General features: G+C 54.3%; 9 protein-coding genes across 9 annotated transcripts; 5 read left to right on the top strand and 4 right to left on the bottom strand.

Annotated features, from left to right (window-relative positions):
* The first annotated feature begins 421 nt into the window (after nt 1–421).
* On the top strand, nt 422–937 carry A1O9_06911 (uncharacterized protein). Its single transcript, XM_013403857.1, has one exon. The coding sequence runs from the start codon at nt 594–596 to the stop codon at nt 858–860; it is 267 nt and encodes an 88-aa protein (XP_013259311.1). The 5' UTR covers nt 422–593; the 3' UTR covers nt 861–937.
* A 748-nt stretch (nt 938–1,685) lies between these two features.
* Nucleotides 1,686–3,719, bottom strand: A1O9_06910 (methionyl-tRNA synthetase; the record flags this gene model as incomplete). Its single annotated transcript, XM_013403856.1, has 2 exons — nt 1,686–3,590; nt 3,642–3,719. 2 exons carry the CDS (start codon nt 3,717–3,719, stop codon nt 1,686–1,688), a joined length of 1,983 nt encoding a protein of 660 aa, XP_013259310.1.
* Nucleotides 3,720–4,106: 387 nt separating this feature from the next.
* On the top strand, nt 4,107–4,658 carry A1O9_06909 (uncharacterized protein; the record flags this gene model as incomplete). Its single annotated transcript, XM_013403855.1, has 1 exon — nt 4,107–4,658. The coding sequence occupies one exon, from the start codon at nt 4,107–4,109 to the stop codon at nt 4,656–4,658; it is 552 nt and encodes a 183-aa protein (XP_013259309.1).
* Nucleotides 4,659–5,193: 535 nt separating this feature from the next.
* On the top strand, nt 5,194–6,496 carry A1O9_06908 (gluconolactonase; the record flags this gene model as incomplete). Its single annotated transcript, XM_013403854.1, has 2 exons — nt 5,194–5,334; nt 5,381–6,496. The coding sequence occupies 2 exons, from the start codon at nt 5,194–5,196 to the stop codon at nt 6,494–6,496; spliced, it is 1,257 nt and encodes a 418-aa protein (XP_013259308.1).
* A 444-nt stretch (nt 6,497–6,940) lies between these two features.
* On the top strand, nt 6,941–7,654 carry A1O9_06907 (uncharacterized protein; the record flags this gene model as incomplete). Its single annotated transcript, XM_013403853.1, has 1 exon — nt 6,941–7,654. One exon carries the CDS (start codon nt 6,941–6,943, stop codon nt 7,652–7,654), a length of 714 nt encoding a protein of 237 aa, XP_013259307.1.
* Nucleotides 7,655–7,917: 263 nt separating this feature from the next.
* A1O9_06906 (uncharacterized protein) lies at nt 7,918–9,920 on the bottom strand (the record flags this gene model as incomplete). The annotated part of the gene is made up of 3 exons (XM_013403852.1): nt 7,918–9,051; nt 9,154–9,581; nt 9,638–9,920. 3 exons carry the CDS (start codon nt 9,918–9,920, stop codon nt 7,918–7,920), a joined length of 1,845 nt encoding a protein of 614 aa, XP_013259306.1.
* Nucleotides 9,921–10,738: 818 nt separating this feature from the next.
* A1O9_06905 (D-xylulose reductase A) lies at nt 10,739–11,863 on the bottom strand (the record flags this gene model as incomplete). Its single annotated transcript, XM_013403851.1, has 2 exons — nt 10,739–11,788; nt 11,840–11,863. The coding sequence occupies 2 exons, from the start codon at nt 11,861–11,863 to the stop codon at nt 10,739–10,741; spliced, it is 1,074 nt and encodes a 357-aa protein (XP_013259305.1).
* Nucleotides 11,864–12,422: 559 nt separating this feature from the next.
* A1O9_06904 (D-lactate dehydrogenase (cytochrome)) lies at nt 12,423–14,422 on the bottom strand (the record flags this gene model as incomplete). The annotated part of the gene is made up of 5 exons (XM_013403850.1): nt 12,423–12,494; nt 12,550–12,725; nt 12,773–12,884; nt 12,936–14,098; nt 14,146–14,422. 5 exons carry the CDS (start codon nt 14,420–14,422, stop codon nt 12,423–12,425), a joined length of 1,800 nt encoding a protein of 599 aa, XP_013259304.1.
* Nucleotides 14,423–15,430: 1,008 nt separating this feature from the next.
* Nucleotides 15,431–16,648, top strand: A1O9_06903 (uncharacterized protein; the record flags this gene model as incomplete). Its single annotated transcript, XM_013403849.1, has 1 exon — nt 15,431–16,648. The coding sequence occupies one exon, from the start codon at nt 15,431–15,433 to the stop codon at nt 16,646–16,648; it is 1,218 nt and encodes a 405-aa protein (XP_013259303.1).
* Between the last annotated feature and the right edge of the window lie 1,231 nt (nt 16,649–17,879).

Below are 17,879 nucleotides of genomic sequence, written 5' to 3'. Positions count from 1 at the left end.
CTGGGCCATCCGCGAAATAGCGAACCTTCAGTCAAGGGGGGTCACTAGCCCTTTTTATTTAGCTCGTCTAGACTACGTCATCAATGTTCTCGCATGGGCTTGCTCGTATTCGGCATCGAGGTCGCATGGAATCTCCCACGCTGAATGGCTTTTCGAACCGAAAGCATAATTATCTAAAAATGGATACTTTGAAATTCTAGCCCGTACGAGGCGCCTCGATCACGACGGCAGAGCTCGAGTTGCGTATGCCCAAATGGAAGTACCCAGTATATAGCTCATTTCCTCCGGCCTTGAGACTACGTAAAAAATAGAGACCCAGTCCAGCACGGCGAGAACGTACAACCCGCCCCACACACATTGATTTACAGGTATTGCTCTCGATCCTTCCAGCCGTATCCTTCCATTTTGAATATCGCTTCTTCGACGTGATTTCGGGACAATGGGCGACACAAACATGGCATCTTTCACTGCTATTGGCCGGTCCTTTGGTGAGTCGGACGCAACACGGCGCGGGCACAGCGCGATGGAGGCGCTGGGACATGCCGATAGCATGGGCCACGGTGCACCGAATTTGCTCCCTGTGAGATTTCACGATGACTCGATCTTGTCAATACCCGTGCTGCGGCCAGAGGACATCGAAAAAGCCGCGTCTTCCAACGCTGACGCCGCACGTTCAGACGACGGGGCGGGAGGAAAACCGTCGTTTTTCCACCGCAAGTCCACGAGCGGAGCGTCCAGCGGCTCCAAGCAAAAGTTTTCAATGCGGGAGGTCACTCGCCGTGACTATCTTGCACACTACGCCAAGGACAGTGACGGCCAGTACGCGGGGACAGAAGAGCCCGCGGCAGACTGTATCCTGAGGGGCGAGGATCTGGTGCGTTATCGATCTCAGAAGAAGGACTTCGGTGCGGGTGTCGATGATTTGGCGAATGAAGTGAAAGGCGGTACTGTCCAGGTAGAGGACAAGAATACAGGCGGGAAAGGGTTCCTCAAGGGATTCAGAAGTGGCAAAGGGCGGTCAGACGACACCGTCATCCGTTAATTGCTATCAGAAGCAGTGGGTAGCGTATCGAGCACGAGACATGTTGTGTTCTTCTCTTTGTTTGCCCGAAATTCAGACTTGGATGCTCTCTGTCCTTTTCAAACAAGTTCCTGGGATTTTGTCCTCTGTTGAACCAAATCTGTCGCGAGCATGCCTGTCGAGATCGAACCACCACAGTTGTCAGTGGCAGAGAGGGTCCGGAGATTGAAGAGATTGGCCTCGCGGAGCCGAACGGCTGCAAAGATGTGCTGCTCTCAAGGGTCAACATCATCGAGGTTTCCATGCATACAAGCAGCTTTCACGTTGCACTAGTCCTCGAGCGGCAAATCGAAACGGGGCGTTACCAAGATAAATCTAAGGAAGAGTTGATTTCATATTGAGAGCAGGGCGCACACGACGTCAATGAGGTCGCACTCGCTTCGAGCAGTTCCGGCAGGGCCGACAGGCAAGGTGCACTATTTGAAACACGCATCAATGAATTTCTTCTCATTTGATCATGCAGGAGTATCTTGAGCCGTTGAAGTGCCCTTGATCGATTTTCGCGTCATCTGCGTTCTAGAATCTCTTCGTGTATCATCTCTCATCAGGGCGCTTTCCCACCGATTGATCCGTAGCTCGGTTATCCTCAACCATCAGGCTTCATTCACGAAGTAGGTAGGGTGACCTGAGCCACACCATCCACAACTTTGGCGACAGCGGCATCCTCCCCAGCCAGTGGGACACTGTTTGCCAGGTCCTTTCCTTTTTGGCCACCCTTGGCGCTTGTCTCTACACTTTCACCTCCGGCAGCGGCAGCGGCCTTTTGTGCGGCCTTCTTTGCTTTGGTCTTTTCCTTCTGTGCAGCCTTCTTCGCCGCAGCATCCGCTTCGTCCTTCCTCTTCTTCTCCCGTTCTGCTTGGTTCCCGCCAAAATATTGTCTCCACTCTTCTGCTTTCTTCTCGTCAATCTTGGTAAACAAATACTCAGCTTGCCCGATCTTATGACCCGGCTTTATGTAAGTAGGTAGCCAGCCTCCTTCAATATCTTCCTCAGATGGAATCTGCAAGAAGTCACGGTCCAATTGTTTCCGGATGGAAGCTGTCGTGGCAGGGAGGTATGGCTCGAAGATTGCGGATGTGAGATAAATCAGGTTGATCACAGTCCCAATCACCGCGGCGGCAAGGTTAGGGTCACTGGCTATCAAAGCGTTATCCAGCCGATGGGCTTGGATGAGGCCATTCCCGGCCTCCGCAATCTTCATGGCGACCAAGATACCATTCCGAAGATGGACCGCCTCCATCTCGGCGAGGTATTGCTTAACGAGATCTGTGATCTCCGTCAGAGAAGCTTGGAAGGATTCAGGGAGTTTGTGCGCGTCGAAGTCGGGGATGACGCCCGAATAGGCTTTGGGCGAGTTGACCAGCTTGATGATTCGGTTGACAAAGTTGCCCAGCTTGGCGAGGAGTTCAGAATTGTTGCCGTCGATGAATGGACGCCACTCGAATTGAGTATCGCCCGACTCTGGTCGGTTTTTGAGCAGATAGTACCTCCAAACGTCGGCCGGTACACCCGTTTCCTTGGCGTTGTTGCCGAAGACGCCAATCCCACGACTTTTGCTGAATTTCCCATTCTCATAGTTGAGGTATTCGGTCGCCGAGAGGTGATGGAGCTTTGTCCAATTGTCCTCCGTGCCGATTTGACACGCCGGGAAGATGACTGAATGGAACGGGACGTTGTCCTTGCCCAGGAACTGGTAAAGCTGGACGTTCTCGGGATTGTACCACCATTTCTTCCAGTCGTCGGTATAGTTGGCGGTGATCGACGGGTAGCCTATGCAAGCCTCAAACCAGACATAGAGCACTTTGTGTTCGTAGCCAGGGAGGGGGACGGGGACACCCCAGGAGAGATCACGGGTAATGCCCCTTTCCTTGAGACCTTGCTTCAGCCACGCTTCCGTAATCACCCTGGCATTCTTTGACCATCCGCCCTTCTCGATGGAGACTTTCGACCACTCTTCAAGCTTGGGTTGCAGCACGTCCAGGCGCAGGTAGGTATGCGTCGTCTCTTTGGTGACCGGAGTGGCACCATCGACCTTGCAGCGGGGATTGATCAGATCGAGGGGGTCGAGGAGGCTGCCGCATTTGTCACACTGGTCCCCGCGAGCGTCGTCGTAGCCGCACTTGGGGCAGGTGCCTTCCACAAAACGATCTGCCAAGAACTTGCCGTGTTTTTCGCAGAAGGGCTGGCTGTTGACGTGTTCTGTCAAGAAATCCCTCTCGTGCAGCTGGGTAAAGATGTGCTGAGAGATCTCGGTGTGGTGCTTGGTGGGAGTGCGTCCAAAGATGTCGAAGCCGATCTCGAACCATTCGTACACCTCCGCGTGGATTTTATTGTATTTCGCACACAGCTCTTCTGGGGTCACCCCTTCCTTTAATGCCTGCGTCTCGGTCGCCGTGCCGTACTCGTCCGTCCCACAAACGTACAGCGTCGGTCTGCCGCGAGCTTTGTTGTATCGTGAGAAGACATCTGCGCTGAGCACGCTGCCGACGATGTTTCCGAGATGAGGGGTCTAGGAGGTACGGTGAGTCACAGGCCAAACGCACAGAGAAGGAACCCATACATTGTTCACATACGGCAATGCAGATGTGATGAGGATATTCCGCTTCCCCTCTTGCGGCAGGATCTTTTGGGAGCCCATGGTGGGCGGATTTCGAGCAGGGTGAGGCTGGTCTGGCGTCGTCGGGGAAAGAACCAGTGAGATCAGACCGTGTAGAAGGATTCAAGTTGAGAAATGCCAGGACGACGCTAGAGGAGTCAGATCGGTTCAAATGGTGGTCGAGTGGGGAGCGCCACAGAAAGAGTTGCAGACGGGTGTTGAGTTGAAAGCAGTTTGCAGTTCCTGAGTCACCCCCCGCCGCTGATGCCCTCGTGCCTGAAGTGCGTCAAATTTCACGCTTTAACCAATTGCCGAGCCGCTAAACTTCATGCTTATTTTAAGCCTCAATCCATCTCCCACAAAATATCCCCTTCCTCATTCCTTCTCTCCCTTCCCTGGATATCCATCGATCCAGAGAAGCCCACCACCATGGCATCCGATCCATTTGACGAGTTACTGGATATCGAAAATAACTACTACAAGGAAGGCTATGATGCCGGCGTCGTCGACAGCACATACGCAGGCTTGGTTGAAGGTAAGGTGTTTGGCGTCGAAAAGGGGTACGAGAAAGCGCTGGAATTGGGTAAACATCGGGGACGAGCACTTGTATGGCAACGCCGGCTTGGTTTGTCCAATGCCAGTGGTGAGGCCCTCCGGGAGGTGACTACTTCCTCTGCCGGCACCCCGACTGCTTCTACCCTGTCCGACGCAGCCATGATGCGTCAGGTCTGCCAGACTCTCCCACGCTTGTCCACAAATGCTCGACTCCAGAGACATGTTGAGGCACTGTCGATTGCCGCAGATCCTGCTTCCGTGGCCAAGGACAATTCTGACGAGGCGGTCACGGAGTTTGACGAGAGAATTGCAAAGGCTCGCGCAAAGGCCAAAGTCATTGCAACCATTGTTGGAGAAACCTTCAACCCAACTTCCACCGGAAACACTGGCATAGAAGACAGCACTGGCCTCAATGCGAGGCAATGATATTGGTTCGCTTACACATGGCGACTGACTGATACCTGTTCGAGTCCGGACCCTGGATTCACCGACCAATTGTATCGCGCTATGCCATCGGTCATTGCCCGGACTCGACCCGGCGGCCGGCATACCGATGTGCTTGTACAGGCTTCTCCGCAAAATCAAGCATTCTCCCCCACATCACCACACCACTGCTGTCATTGCTGCACCACCGAGATTCCGATGCAGGAGAAGCACGCCACACGCTTCTCTTTTTACCTCTGGTCCAATCGAAAGCTCATGCGTGTGAGATCGACAGGACCCGGTGAAAGCTTCCTTGACCTCTTCCGGGTATCCTGCCATTTCAACACCGGGGAACGCAACTTATGACGTGAATGTTATGATTTCTCCTCCTGCTCGGTTCGAAGCAAGTGCGTGGTGAACATGCTTGGGATTGACAACCCCGCAGACGCTGCCGTGGTAGAAAACCTGCACTCTTCGCTCCTTCGCGATCATCTTGCGCAACTTCCTGTTCCGCGAAAGTTCGACCTATCCTCGCAAGATGAAGGGCTTTCGAAGCATCCTGCTTTTTTCGCTGTGGTCCTTGTGCCTGGCACAAGACATTCAGCCTAACGGAGTGACGAGACCGATCGTGGAGGAATGTGGTGCTACTGGCAGTGGCACTGTGTGCGTCAATCAATACGTAAGGACGGACCTCTTTCTGTGCGACTGCCTCTCACGATCACTAGGCGGCGGTACTACCGTATCATTTCAACAGATCGATTTCCGACAATGAGCAGCAATTCGATTTCAAGAACACCACGGTAGACAATGCACCCGCCTTTGGTCTTCTCGGCGATGCCAACTTTGTCGTCTTTGACCGGGAGCGTGGCCTCAAGTATCTCGGCGACAATCCAAGCTATGAATTCGTCTTTGAAGTCTCCCCCGCCGTGCACGAAGCTCCCATATACGCGCCAGAGCAGAATCTGCTGTTCCTCTCCCAACTGGCGCCCCCGACCGGTGTGCTGCCGCAACTCGTGATCAACTTAAACGACGATCCACCGACGATCAGCGAGTACTTGCCCGATCCTCCCATATACGCGCCGAACGGAGGCACCTTCTGGAACGGCTTGTTATTGTTCGGCGCGAGTGGTGGTGCCGATGATATCGACGGCCTTGAGCAGAGAGTTTCCATTCGGACGGTCGACCCCGCCACCAACGAGTCGACCGTCCTGCTCAACAACTATTACGGCTTTTACTTCAACAACATCGATGATTTGGCCGTCCATCCGGTCACCAAAGATATTTTCTTCACCGACCCTACCTACAGCTGGTTCAATGCTTTGACCGACACTGCACCCCAACTACCCGTAGCCAGCTACCGTTTCAACCCCAATACGGGTGCCGTCTTCGTTATCGACGACACGCTCAAGCAGCCGAACGGCATCGCCTTTTCACCAGACGGGACCACCCTGTATATATCAGACACGGGGGCCGTGACCGGTACTATAGATCCCAACCTTGGGTCTCAAGGCACAACGTTCAACACAACAGGGCCGCGTTTCATCTACGCCTGGGACGTCGAGAAAAACGGCACCAGAATCGTCAACAAGCGTGCATTTTACCTGGCACAGGACTGGGTTCCCGATGGAGTGAAAGTCAGCCAAGAAGGTCTCGTGCTCACCGGTTCTGGCCACGGTGTTGACGTCATCGACGATGTCGGACAGCTGCTCATCCGCATCCAGACAAATTATACCGTCCAGAACTTCGCCTGGACCGGTGAGAATCTGACGACGCTCTGGCTCATGGGCAACAACGGAATCAGCAGAGTCGAGTGGAATATCAAGGGCCAAGAATTGACTTAGTCGCTGGTCGTCATGACGAGTTTGGGGGAATTGAGTCGATTGATGGGAGGGGACCTCGTTCGCTAGATTGCGATTTGATATGATGTGATAGTACCTGCAATCTCAAATCCTATCAGTAAGAAGTTTCCAGCCCCAGGCATGTCTGGCACCGCCCAAACCGGCATTTAGCCGAATTTACCTCCAGAGTAAATCTTGTACCCCATTCGACTGACCTCATCAGGGTCATAACCGCTGAAAATCCGCGAATGAAGTGTGACCCGGCTAAAGGCATTTGAAGTAGCTCGTAGTCGGCACCGTGAGGAAAACACAGGTACTATTTATGACAGGGTACAAAGTATCCCCGATCCTTCATTTCCATTTCACGCAGCCGGAACAGCACTCCTCCTGGTTCACGCCCGAGCCACAGAGCAAACACACCAAGCACCCACGGTAGCAGGAGTGAAAATGCCGGGAAAGACCTACCTCATTACCGGGGCCAATCGCGGGCTGGGGCTCGAGTTCGTGCGGCAAATTACGTCGGCATCAGACAAGAACACCGTCATCGCAGGTGTGCGATCGCTGCGAGGCGAGCTGGACGAGCTCAAGACCCTAGCATCGTCAACATCCGGCAGAGTGCACGTCGTCGAATGCGACACGGCGTCCGTCTCCTCGATCAAAAGGGCGGGTGAGGAGATCTCGCGCTTGCTGGCCGGCGGGCAACTCCACTACCTACTCAACAACGCCGGGATCAACGCGGTGTCGAGCCAGACGGCACTGACAATGGACCCAGACGACCTGCGCACGCACATCGACATCAATGTCATCGGACCCAGCGAGCTCTTCAAGGCGCTGGAGAAAAGCCTCCGGCAGGGGAGCGTCGTGCTCAACATGTCCAGCGGGCTGGGCTCGTGCGGCAAGGGCATCATTAAGTGCGCGACGTACGCGGTCAGCAAGGCTGCGCTGAACATGCTCACGGTCCACCAGGCGGAGGCCCTGAAGGAGAAGGGCGCCATCGCCATCGTCATGGATCCGGGCTGGGTGAAGACTCGCATGGGGGGCGCGGGTGCTGTCCTGACGCCCGAGGAGAGTATTCGCGGGATGCTGAGGACTCTCCACGGTGTCACGGTTGAGCAGAGCGGCCGCTTCTATCAGTGGGATGGAGAGACGGTGCTGTGGTGAGATTTGGCTTGGGATGTGCACGTTCGCGAAACAGTAGATACGGGCTCTGACTATGTACACGGTTACATATTACTGGGCCCCTCACCCTTGTTTTCAGCCTCGTCTTGGCCAACCCCCCCCTCGCGGCGGATGTGGTCTTTCTCTTCACGACTCGACTGGCCTAGAAACTGCCGCCAGCGTCGCCCTGTACTCGTTCATGCAAGAAATAAATCACAACGCACTCATTGGTCTTTGAGGATAGCAACCTGGTGATCCTCGTCGATTCAGGCACCTACTTCTAGGATGACCGAGTAATTGCCACCAGGCAGGTCATCGACCGTCACAACCTTGGTAGCCATTTCTTCCTCCGACGTCTGTCTCTTTGTATAGTGCCCTGTCGAGTCTCTGGGGACCGTCAAACGGCCGAGCAATCCAGAATATCTCAGTTGCGCCTTCCCTGACGTTGCCACAGGGGTGTTGAATGTCACGTTGAGGCCGCCATGTGGCATCGCAATAGCACGGGAAGCGAATGAGCCCACATTTGTTTGATAGCCGGCCTCGACGCTGTGTAAACCACCCAGCTGGGGTGCCACGAGCCACGTCTTGCCCGCGGCGGACGTGACCTGGAGGCCCGCGGCGAAGAAGGTCAAAGTCGAGGTCGGCCCGGTTGCCCAGCCATGTGCGTGGGAGAGGCGGGGGTCGTTCTCGTACGGGGCGTAGTGCAAGTCGCCGTTGGTAGAGTATCCCTCGATGAAAGTCGAGTTGGTCATGCGAGGGTCGTCCAGCATGAAATCTCCCCACATGAGTTTCGTCAGGTCGACCGACGCTTCCAGCCGCCCTGCGATATAGTGTGCTTGGAGCTCGAAGCCACTGACGAAAGGAGAAACAGTTTCGCCTGCCTCGGGTGCAGGGGCACCATATGGACCCCACCGCGCTTGCAGCGCCCGTGAGACATTCACCGCCCGCGCCGAACTGGATGTCAGGTTGCTAATGATTGCCCACGCATTTCCATCCTGTGGATGTAGATCTGTAAAGGGGAGTGTGTCGTTGTCGCGATAGAGGTTGAGCTCTGGATCCCAGAGGTGTTGGTTGGCGGACGACTTGAGTTCCTCAGCGATATCTGGCCAGGATTGTACAAAGGTGGAAGTGTCGTTGAGGTGGGCAGCGAGGGAGGTGGCGAGGTTGAGGTTATGATATAGGATGCTGTTCGCCTCTATGTTGTGGCCTCCCATTCCAAACCGGAGCCAGTCCGCAGCCGTAGTGACATTGGCCATCCCAGAGTCGTCGATGAAGGACAGAGAAAAGTCCAGGGCCTTCATGTAGATATCGTTGAGGCTTTGCAGGTGATAGGTAAATGACCATATCGGCAGCTTATTGCGGAAAGGGCGACCAGCATACGGCAGGGCACCTGAAGCATTCTACATCACCAGAAGCGAGTTGAGCGATTCGCGGAGCATATCCATGTCGTAAGAGGAAACAAAGATCCCCGGTTGGGAAATGAGTATATCTCCAGGCCAGACCAGTCGGTCGCGCTTAGCACCATCCACCAGGGCAGCTGTGCCATTGGCGATGGTATGGTTGTTGTACCAAGTGAGCGGTGCGGTCACATTGGAGTTGCTTCCGATCTCTCCCAGATGGATTAACGAGTTCCCTGCAGTGGGGTCGATGGTACACAGTTCGTTCGTGTAGGCGCCGGCATACCAGACTCGACTAATCTGGTCATCTTTGCAGTGGAAGTATCCAGTCTGAACACCGGTTGCCAGCTGGTCCTCGGTGTAGTGAGGGATGGCAGTGTAGTAGACCGTAAGATCAGACAAAGTGACATTTCCAGTCGAGTTATGATAGACGTTCAGATAGCGGAAACCACCTCGTTGGTACTGCTTTCCAGCGGCATAGTGTCCGTTGGCCTCCACCGCCAACCACAAGGATTCATCGATTCCCGCGTCGGCTGTCGCATCACATCCGTTTGGCTAATCCGCAAGCTCGACTCTGTGAACGAAATACCAATGTAGGCACAGGACCCAGCGACTTCAGAGACATTGAATGCGACTAATCCAGCTACATTCTTCTCAAAATCGTAGGTAACAGCAGAAGGCCCAGTGAACGTAGTCCGTGCAGCTCGGTCACTGGTCAAGTCTTCTGTGGACCCAACAGTACTATTCACGTTGTACACCTCCGCTGGGCGGAGTATACGCGATCTGGGTGTCAAGACATACTCTGCATATGGGACCTGGGCGGCGGCAGTGGCACCAAGGAGGACTGATAAGGCGAGAAGGAGCAGCAGCATCTTGGGAGCAGGGAATAACCACGTCAGAGTATGTTGCTGCCACCCTGCGGAATTGCGCTTGTCCTCTGTAATATAGCATCACGGGTCGACCTATTTTGACATTCCGCGATGACATTCTCGCAACGTTCGGGTCAATGGCCTCCGTGTGTATGAGGTCAGGAATGCCTGGAGCATGGGTTAGGATCGACAGCGGGAGAGCAAGCGATCCACATTGGCAGAGATGCAAAGAAGTGCCGTGCTTTGATGGAAAAAGCTTGTCGGTGTTATTCCGTCCTCCGCGTTGGGCTGTCAGCTAGAACGCTGGTGCCATGGCATCTTCCAAGTTCATCTAATGCTACACCACGAGGAAACCAAGGCCTTTCGGGACGAAGCAACGGCATGCATAGTCCTTGCCTTCAAATCCATGGCCAGCCTCGGACTTCCCTGCCATGTCAGCATCGGCGCCTCATGTTGAGTCGTGACCGCGGAACAGGTCAGTCAGTGGTTTAGCAGTGGGCAAGTTCGTGCTTCCGCGCCGTGGAATGATCTGTAGACCTGCATTAGCGGAGCACAGCATGGCACATGACGTTCAAAGATCGTGTGCATCCAACATGGCTTCACAGAAAAGGGAATCCAGTTTGTGGTGAGAGGGAAGAATGCCAGAGACACAGGAATACTCGCGTCAAAGGATGGAACGACAAACATTGTTGCTGCACAATGTGATTGAATTTCAGGTATCAAAAGTCGTTCTTGAGGCGGGATCATCGAGGCCTGGCGTAATTCCCCCGGGCGCAGAATGACACCGAGATACCGCTGGACGGCGCCAATCAAATCTCCTTTTACTTCGGACCTTCAATCAACACCTTGATCGCCTTACCGGCTTTCACATCCTCGAAGGCATGGACTGCCTCATCGAAACCGACTGTCCTGCTGATCAATTTCTTGACGTCAATCTTACCATTACTGACAAGGTCCAACGCATCTTGGTAGTCACCACTCGCGTATCTGAAACTTCCCCTGATCGTCAGCTCCTTGGTGCATGCAGCCATGATCGGGAAGGTGATTTCGTCTCGTCCCATACCGCCCTGGACGTAGGTCCCACCGTTGCGAACTGCATGGATTGCCGTTTGGACGCTGGGTTCAGCTCCACTAGCATCGATGGCGGCGTCCGCACCCTGACCTAGGCCGTGTTCGTCCTTGAGCCTTTGAGCATTTTCTTGGGCAGAGACTTTTGACGGGACGAACGTGGCATCGACACCGAACGACGTTGCGAACTCCAGCCGTTCGGTGTTGATGTCCACCGCGATGACCTTCTTCGCACCGAACGCCCGAGCGACTGCACCACACAGCAATCCCACGGGTCCGGCACCAAACACCACCACGGTGTCCCCTTGCTTGATATTTGCTTGCTTGGTGATGTGAACGCCGACTGCCAAAGGCTCGAACAAAGCACCCTCCTCCAAGGTGACGTGATCAGGAAGCTTGTAACAAAAATCATCCGGGAGTACATAGTATTTTGCCAACGTGCCGTCGTAGGGCGGGGTTGCAGCAAAAGCCATGTCGAAGCATAGGTTATATTTCCCTTCCTTGCAACGGACACATCGCCGGCAAGGCACTCCGGGCTCCATGGCCACGCGATCTCCTTTCTTCAAGCTCTTGACCTCCGAGCCGACTTCGAGAACAGTGCCTGCGGACTCGTGGCCGAGTACCATGGGGTCGTTCACCACATAGTGTCCGATTCGACCTTCCTGCCAGTAGTGGACGTCGGAGCCACAGATGCCGGTGAAATTGACTTGAAGGAGGACGTCATGAGGTTGTGAGGGCTTCGGCACCGGGCGATCTTCAAAGAAGACGTCCTTGATGCCACGCAGGACGAAAGAGTTGTTCTCCTGCCGCGCACGAGTCAGTAGAAGCACCGCGATCCATAGCTCTCAGCTCACTCGGGTCTGTGTTTCGGAGGCCATTCCTTCCAATCTTGATCGAGTCTTTGATGAAGCACGGCAAGAGGGCGGTCGGTAGAACAGCACCTAGGTACGGTATGATGCAAGTAATGAGGGGTAGGCCAGGATGATATCAAGACGTGTGATTTTGGATCTCGACCATGGTAAAGAGTCCATTCAACTATCAAGGAAATCAATGATCAGGGCCGTCGGGTGGACTTCCTCTGTAGGTAACCCGAACGTCCTCGCCATGATTGACATGCTCGCTGGTCATTTCATGTTCTCACGTCTCCCTCATGTTCTGCCCACCGGAGTAGCGTCCAAAGAATCCCACGCTACGACCCAAGCACATTTTAGCCTAAAAAGTCGCGTCGCCGCGTGGTGCGGGGTAGTTTTGCAGGTTGGGGACTCGGCAAAATCGGTCCCGGTTCCGACCTCCATTTTGGGTGGTGGGACCGAGTATAGATCTGGACTAGATATGTACTATTGAGACATGTGCTGGTGCTGGCGCAGGCGTCGAAGAACCACACCGATGCGACTCGGTGTGCGTCGTCACCGAGGAGTTGTCCTCTTTTGGATTGTTCTAATGCCCGGCTTCAAGATGCACGATCTTGTCACAGTTCAGGATTCCGAGAGGATCAAAGGCCTGCTTGAGCTTTTCACATGGTCAGCACGCGAATCCTGGCGCAGTGGTCGCAGTGGTGACTTACCCTTCGCATGGCGTTGATGGTGTCCTCTCCGAGCTCTTCAATCAGATACTCTCGTTTTTTCAATCCGACACCATGTTCGCCCGTGACCGTTCCTTCCATCTCAATGGCCCGTTTGCACATGCGATGGACGACTTCCTCGGCACTCTGCTTCTCGGCATCATTGTAGAGCAGGATGGCTATCTGGGATTAGTCGGGGTTCCAATATTCCCAGGGAAGAACTCACTGTGGAAGTTTCCATCGCCCACATGACCACAGATTCCACCCAGCAGTCCACTGCGTGCGACATCATCTCGCGTCTCTTGAATGATATCCGCTAGTCTGCTGATGGGCACGGCCTGTGAATGATTAGTCTGGACCAGGGCTCCCCAGGGGTCGGCACGACTTACAACGTCCGTTGTCCACACATGATCACTCTCGTCCTTCTTCATCGCCATCACACTCCATAACGCCTCTTTCCGGGCACTCCACAGTTCGTGAGCTTCGTCGTCGTTCTTGGCGAATTCGAACTTTTCGTTTTTGGCCGACTTTGCCAGTTTCTGAACCGTGCGAATCTGTTCTTTGATCCCGTCTGGTGTCCCAGCAAACTTGAAGAACAGCGTGGGCGCTTCTTGCCACTGTCGACTGGTCGATCCACTCTTGTTGATACATCTCATCTGCACGTCATCCAGGATTTCCATGCCCGCGAGTTGGATGCCTTCCCCCACCACCTTGGCGACACACTCCGCGGCGGCGTGGATCGTCGGGAAGGTGGCGACTGCGACGTTCTGGCTCTTGGGGAGGACGGTGACTTTCAAGGTTGCCTCCGTGACAATGCCCAGGGTGCCTTCACTGCCGATGAACATCTGGGTCAAGTTGTAGCCGGCGCTTGACTTCCGAGGCCGACGGCGGGTCTTGATGATCGTCCCGTCGGCAAGTACCACTGTGAGCGAGACGACCCAGTCGCGCATGGTTCCGTAGCGGTACGCATTTGTCCCAGAACAGCCCGTGCCGACCATGCCGCCGATTTTGGCGCCTGGACCCGGGTCGGGTGGGAAGAACATGCCGTGCTCGGCCAGATCTTCATTCAGAGCTTCCCAGCCCAGAGCCGGCTGTACCACGATGTCCAAGTCCTTGGGATGGAATTGTAGAATTCGGTCCATCCTGCCCAGGTCGATGCACACGCCGCCTCTGGTCGGTGCAAAGTGACCTTCCAGACTGGTCCCTCCCGAGAGGGCCGTGACGGGTATCTTCCGGTCGTGGCATATTTTCATGACTTGGGAAACTTCTTCGGTGCTGGCCGGATAGACGATGGCAAAGGGCCGCTCGTTCGGCTTGACCGTATAAGAGGACCATTCCGAGCCGGAATGGGCGTCAAGATCATATGAGACAGTGGACACATTCTCTTTACCGACAACCAGGGCCAGGTCGGTCCAGGCCGCTTGCAGGACGGAGGTTCGGGTGTCATGTTGAGGTTTGTGAGCTCGTGCCAAAGAGGTGGTCGAGGTCGTGTCGATTGGCTTTTCTGAGCGTGTCCCCAGTACATATGCGGCAGCTGCGACGGACAGAATGACTGGGGGGAGTTAGCCCAGGAGGTCAACGGGAGGACCCAATCCTTACCTAAGCTGGTCGCCAGTGTCCTGCCCTCGTTGGGCTTGCGGGCATCGCTTTCTTTAATGTAGCGAGCTTGATCAGCCCGCTCTCGTGCGAGTCGGTCGGCCGTACTTTCGTACAGCTGGCCTCTGAACGAGGGCTTGCCCTCCTCCTCCTCTTTCCCTTGTAGTCTGGGAGTCGAATTGTAGAAAGATCGTACGCCGCATAATTGTTGAGGTTGGTGCTTCTCAAGGCCCCGAAGGATGTTGGAGGCAGCTGGTCGCAGCCGCAAGACCTGCTTCATTTTGACGGGATCGTGTGGAAATCGGCGGTCAACTGGACATCATTGGGATCCCCGACTGCTCCGAGATGCGATCGACAGTAGAATATCCTGAGGGAAGAGCGCAGCGGCACTCGACAATATTAATAGGCCTCGACCTGGATCCAAGATGCGGAGAAGTTGACGGGCGACTCGCAATGCAGTCGCGGGAAAAGGATCGCGCGTGGCCCAATGGGGCTTGGTTCAATCTCTCTCGGCTATGGCTCTCCAGATGGCAGGATTTACGCCGAGAAAGGCGCGTGGATGACGCCCGGAATATAGATTTCCCTTAGCCGGGGCCCCTTAGGCTATGGCTGGAAATTATGGGGGGGAGTGGTTTGAGGGATGGCCCTCCGTACACCCATTTAAACCATATCCCGTGTTTTGGCCGCTCACAGAAAAGCCCGATCGACACCTGCATATCATAACTGGAAGCGAAACACAGGAGACGCCCAAGGGGCGTTGCTCTCCTTTTGCTCACCTGGCGTTGTACGACGAGAACAACGCAGGTTCCACGGTGTTCGAATAATTCCTTGTCTGACGCGGCCACAGATCGGTCATTTTCCACCCTCAATACATGTGTGCTTGGCGATGATGATCGACATGTCCGCTTGGGTAAGATTACGTTTGGCTCCCATGCTCCCTCGGTACTCCGACCGTTCTCGACGACTGCAAGCACAGTGGGTTTAGCTGTGGCACAGAGGTGACGAACAACAATCAAGTACCAGTTCTCTTTCCGAGGTGGTGTGAGTGACGAGACCCAGACTCCCGAGGAGCATTCAGATTGAGCCAGATCCGCCACCCGTTGCCCAGCAGATGGATATCCCCGCAATTCGGTTTCCCGCAGGGAGTGCATGGCGTGATCATGAAACCTTCCACTCTCTTCAATCGCCGTCTTTGTAGAACCAGCGTACCGCCCGTTTTTATCCAGTTCTTGATCACACCCAGCCTGACGTGGGCAGTTGTCACACCATCCCGTGGGAGAGGCGCGACATGTCGTTCTCCAGCGTCCCCATTCTGGATCTCTCGCTCGCTCGGGACCCCCGCGCCAAACCTCAGTTCCTGCTGGACCTGCGGTATGCGCTGCTCGAGGTCGGATTTCTTTACATCAAAAACACCGGAATTCCACAGGAACTGATTCATGAAGTCATCCGTTTGGGCAAGGGCTTTTTCGCCCTGCCCGAAGAGAAGAAACTCGAGATCGAAATGAAGAACGCCAAATCTTTCCTCGGCTACAATAAGCTGGGGATGGAAATCACCCGGTTCAAGACCGACTGGCGCGAACAGATCGACCTGTCCACGCCACATCCCATCCCCGGCCCTGACGACCCACTCTACCGGAATCTGTTGGCGCCAAATCAGTGGCCGGATGAAAAGGCTCTCCCCCGTTTCCGGACCGTCTACGAGGATTACATGAAACGCATGGGCGACATGAGCATGGAGTTCACGAGCCTGTGTGCCGAAGCGATCGGCCTTCCCGCTGACGCATTTGCCCAATTTTTTGACGAGGCGCAGCAGCATAAATTGAAGATTGTGAAGTACCCAGACCTGGAGGAGCTCGGGGTTGAGGGAGAGGCCCAGGGTGTCGGGCCACACAAGGACAGCATGTTGACGAGCTACCTGCTGCAGGCGAGCCACCATCGCGGCCTGCAGGTGCAGAACGGAGACGGGGAGTGGGTGGACTGCCCGCCCATCGATGGAACCCTCGTCGTGGCCATTGGGCAAGGGATGGAGGCTCTCACCCAAGGTGTCTGCCAGTCCACGACCCACAGAGTCCAAAGTCCTCCGCGTGGCACGGGCGCGAGATACAGCATTCCGTTCTTCCAAGGCGTCAGCTACGACGCCACCTTCGAAAGCATGGACGTCCCAGAGTCGGTCAAGAAGCTCCGGGCAGACGTCCTCGAGAAACGAGGCGGCCAGCGCCTCGACGATATCGAATTCACCTTCATCAAAGGCATGTGGTCGAGGCTCGGGGAGGCCACGCTGATGAACCGGATCAAGAGCCATCCGGATGTCGGTGAACGTTGGGTGAGTGTGAATTTCCCCGTGCGTGATTGTGCCCATACTGACAACGCGACGGTCCAGTATCCCGATCTGCTCAAGAAAATCCACGAACAAGAGGCCGGCGAAGCGGCGAAGTCTGCAGCAAAGGAGGCCGCCGAGAAGTCGAGTTCCCTTCCTTCTCAGCCACAGTCGATACCAGCACATTGACAAGTATACTTGACAGTGTCGGTTACGATATGATACATCCAAGCTCTACTTCCTTCCAACCAGTGCAGAATGTCCCCTTTTTTGCGCATTGATCAAGCTCTCCTGTATAGTACCTTCTCTGCCGCATGAACTGCCGTGGAAGTCGTTCGCAGTGATTTATGGAGATTGAGAGCTCTTATTGTAATGTTGTCGTAGGTCATTTCCTGGGATCGTTCCCTCGCTTCTAGCAATTCTCACACCCGTCGTCAGTCGATATTCACGGGGGAGAGCGTGATTAGTCTAGGTATCTCATCTCCCAGACTGGCCTCTTCGGGAGCTCGTGACTAAAATCTAGAGTTTGAGAATAGTCCCAACGTTGCCCGTATCTAGGTAGATTTTATGGAACAGGACTCGCTCTTCTCCGTAGCTTAGGGTGCCCTCATCGGAACCAAAAACGCTTACCGCCATACTAGAATTGCTGTCTAGCCATTTTGAAAATGTAGGGGCCCGCTCTCTTCACTGCCCTGCTCACCTCACGATATGGAAAATGAGATTGTGCGAGCTTTCCTAGCTCAGGTCTAGACAGGATAGGCAAAATTCGAAAAAGATGCCGAAGAAATCTCCAATTCCTGGAGAACAAAAAAGATGGACGACCTTGGGATGATTCGAACACCCAATCTTTGGTGATTATCTTGACCGAAAACCAACGCCTTAACCATTAGGCCACAAGGCTGAAAACTTGTTAGCAAAGAAGCAGGTAAGAGACAGGCCAGCTGAACTCACCCATTTCCTTGAAAAAGTTAGCTAGTTGAAATCATAACCCTAAATTTATTTAAAGCGCTTATGAATATTTACGTCACATAATATAATCTATAAGCAATATGATCCTTAGAGCCGCTAGCAATCGCTAGTTCTACTTTTCAGATTTAAGGTTGTGTACTAACCCTAACATTTCTGAGAGGGTGTGTATATCACGGGCGAGATTGCTAATTTACTTTATGAGACGAGATACCCCGTGAACGTCGTTCGGAATGGGTTCACGAATTGAAGAGCATCCCATTTATCGGTGATGGTTAGGAAGTCATGTAAAGCCCGTTCAACGACACTACTATTGCGGTGAGCAACTGAATACGTTATAAGTAAAAAGCGAGGGATCTAATGAGTTGCGAAACGAAATAATCTTTCTGCACGAGCGGCTAGTTCTCTTAAACAAGGTCTTAGGCAGGTCTAGGATATCATTATAACGTGTGGC

This window comes from Exophiala aquamarina (assembly GCF_000709125.1).
Source record: "Exophiala aquamarina CBS 119918 chromosome Unknown aczIA-supercont1.5, whole genome shotgun sequence".
Classification (NCBI taxonomy): Eukaryota; Fungi; Ascomycota; class Eurotiomycetes; order Chaetothyriales; family Herpotrichiellaceae; genus Exophiala; species Exophiala aquamarina.
This window is presented reverse-complemented; position numbering and strand designations above follow the sequence as displayed.

What these genes read in the sequence shown, in the direction of transcription:
- A1O9_06911 (XM_013403857.1), top strand. Translation starts at nt 594, where the DNA reads ATGACTCGATCTTGTCAATACCCGTGCTGCGGCCAGAGGACATCGAAA.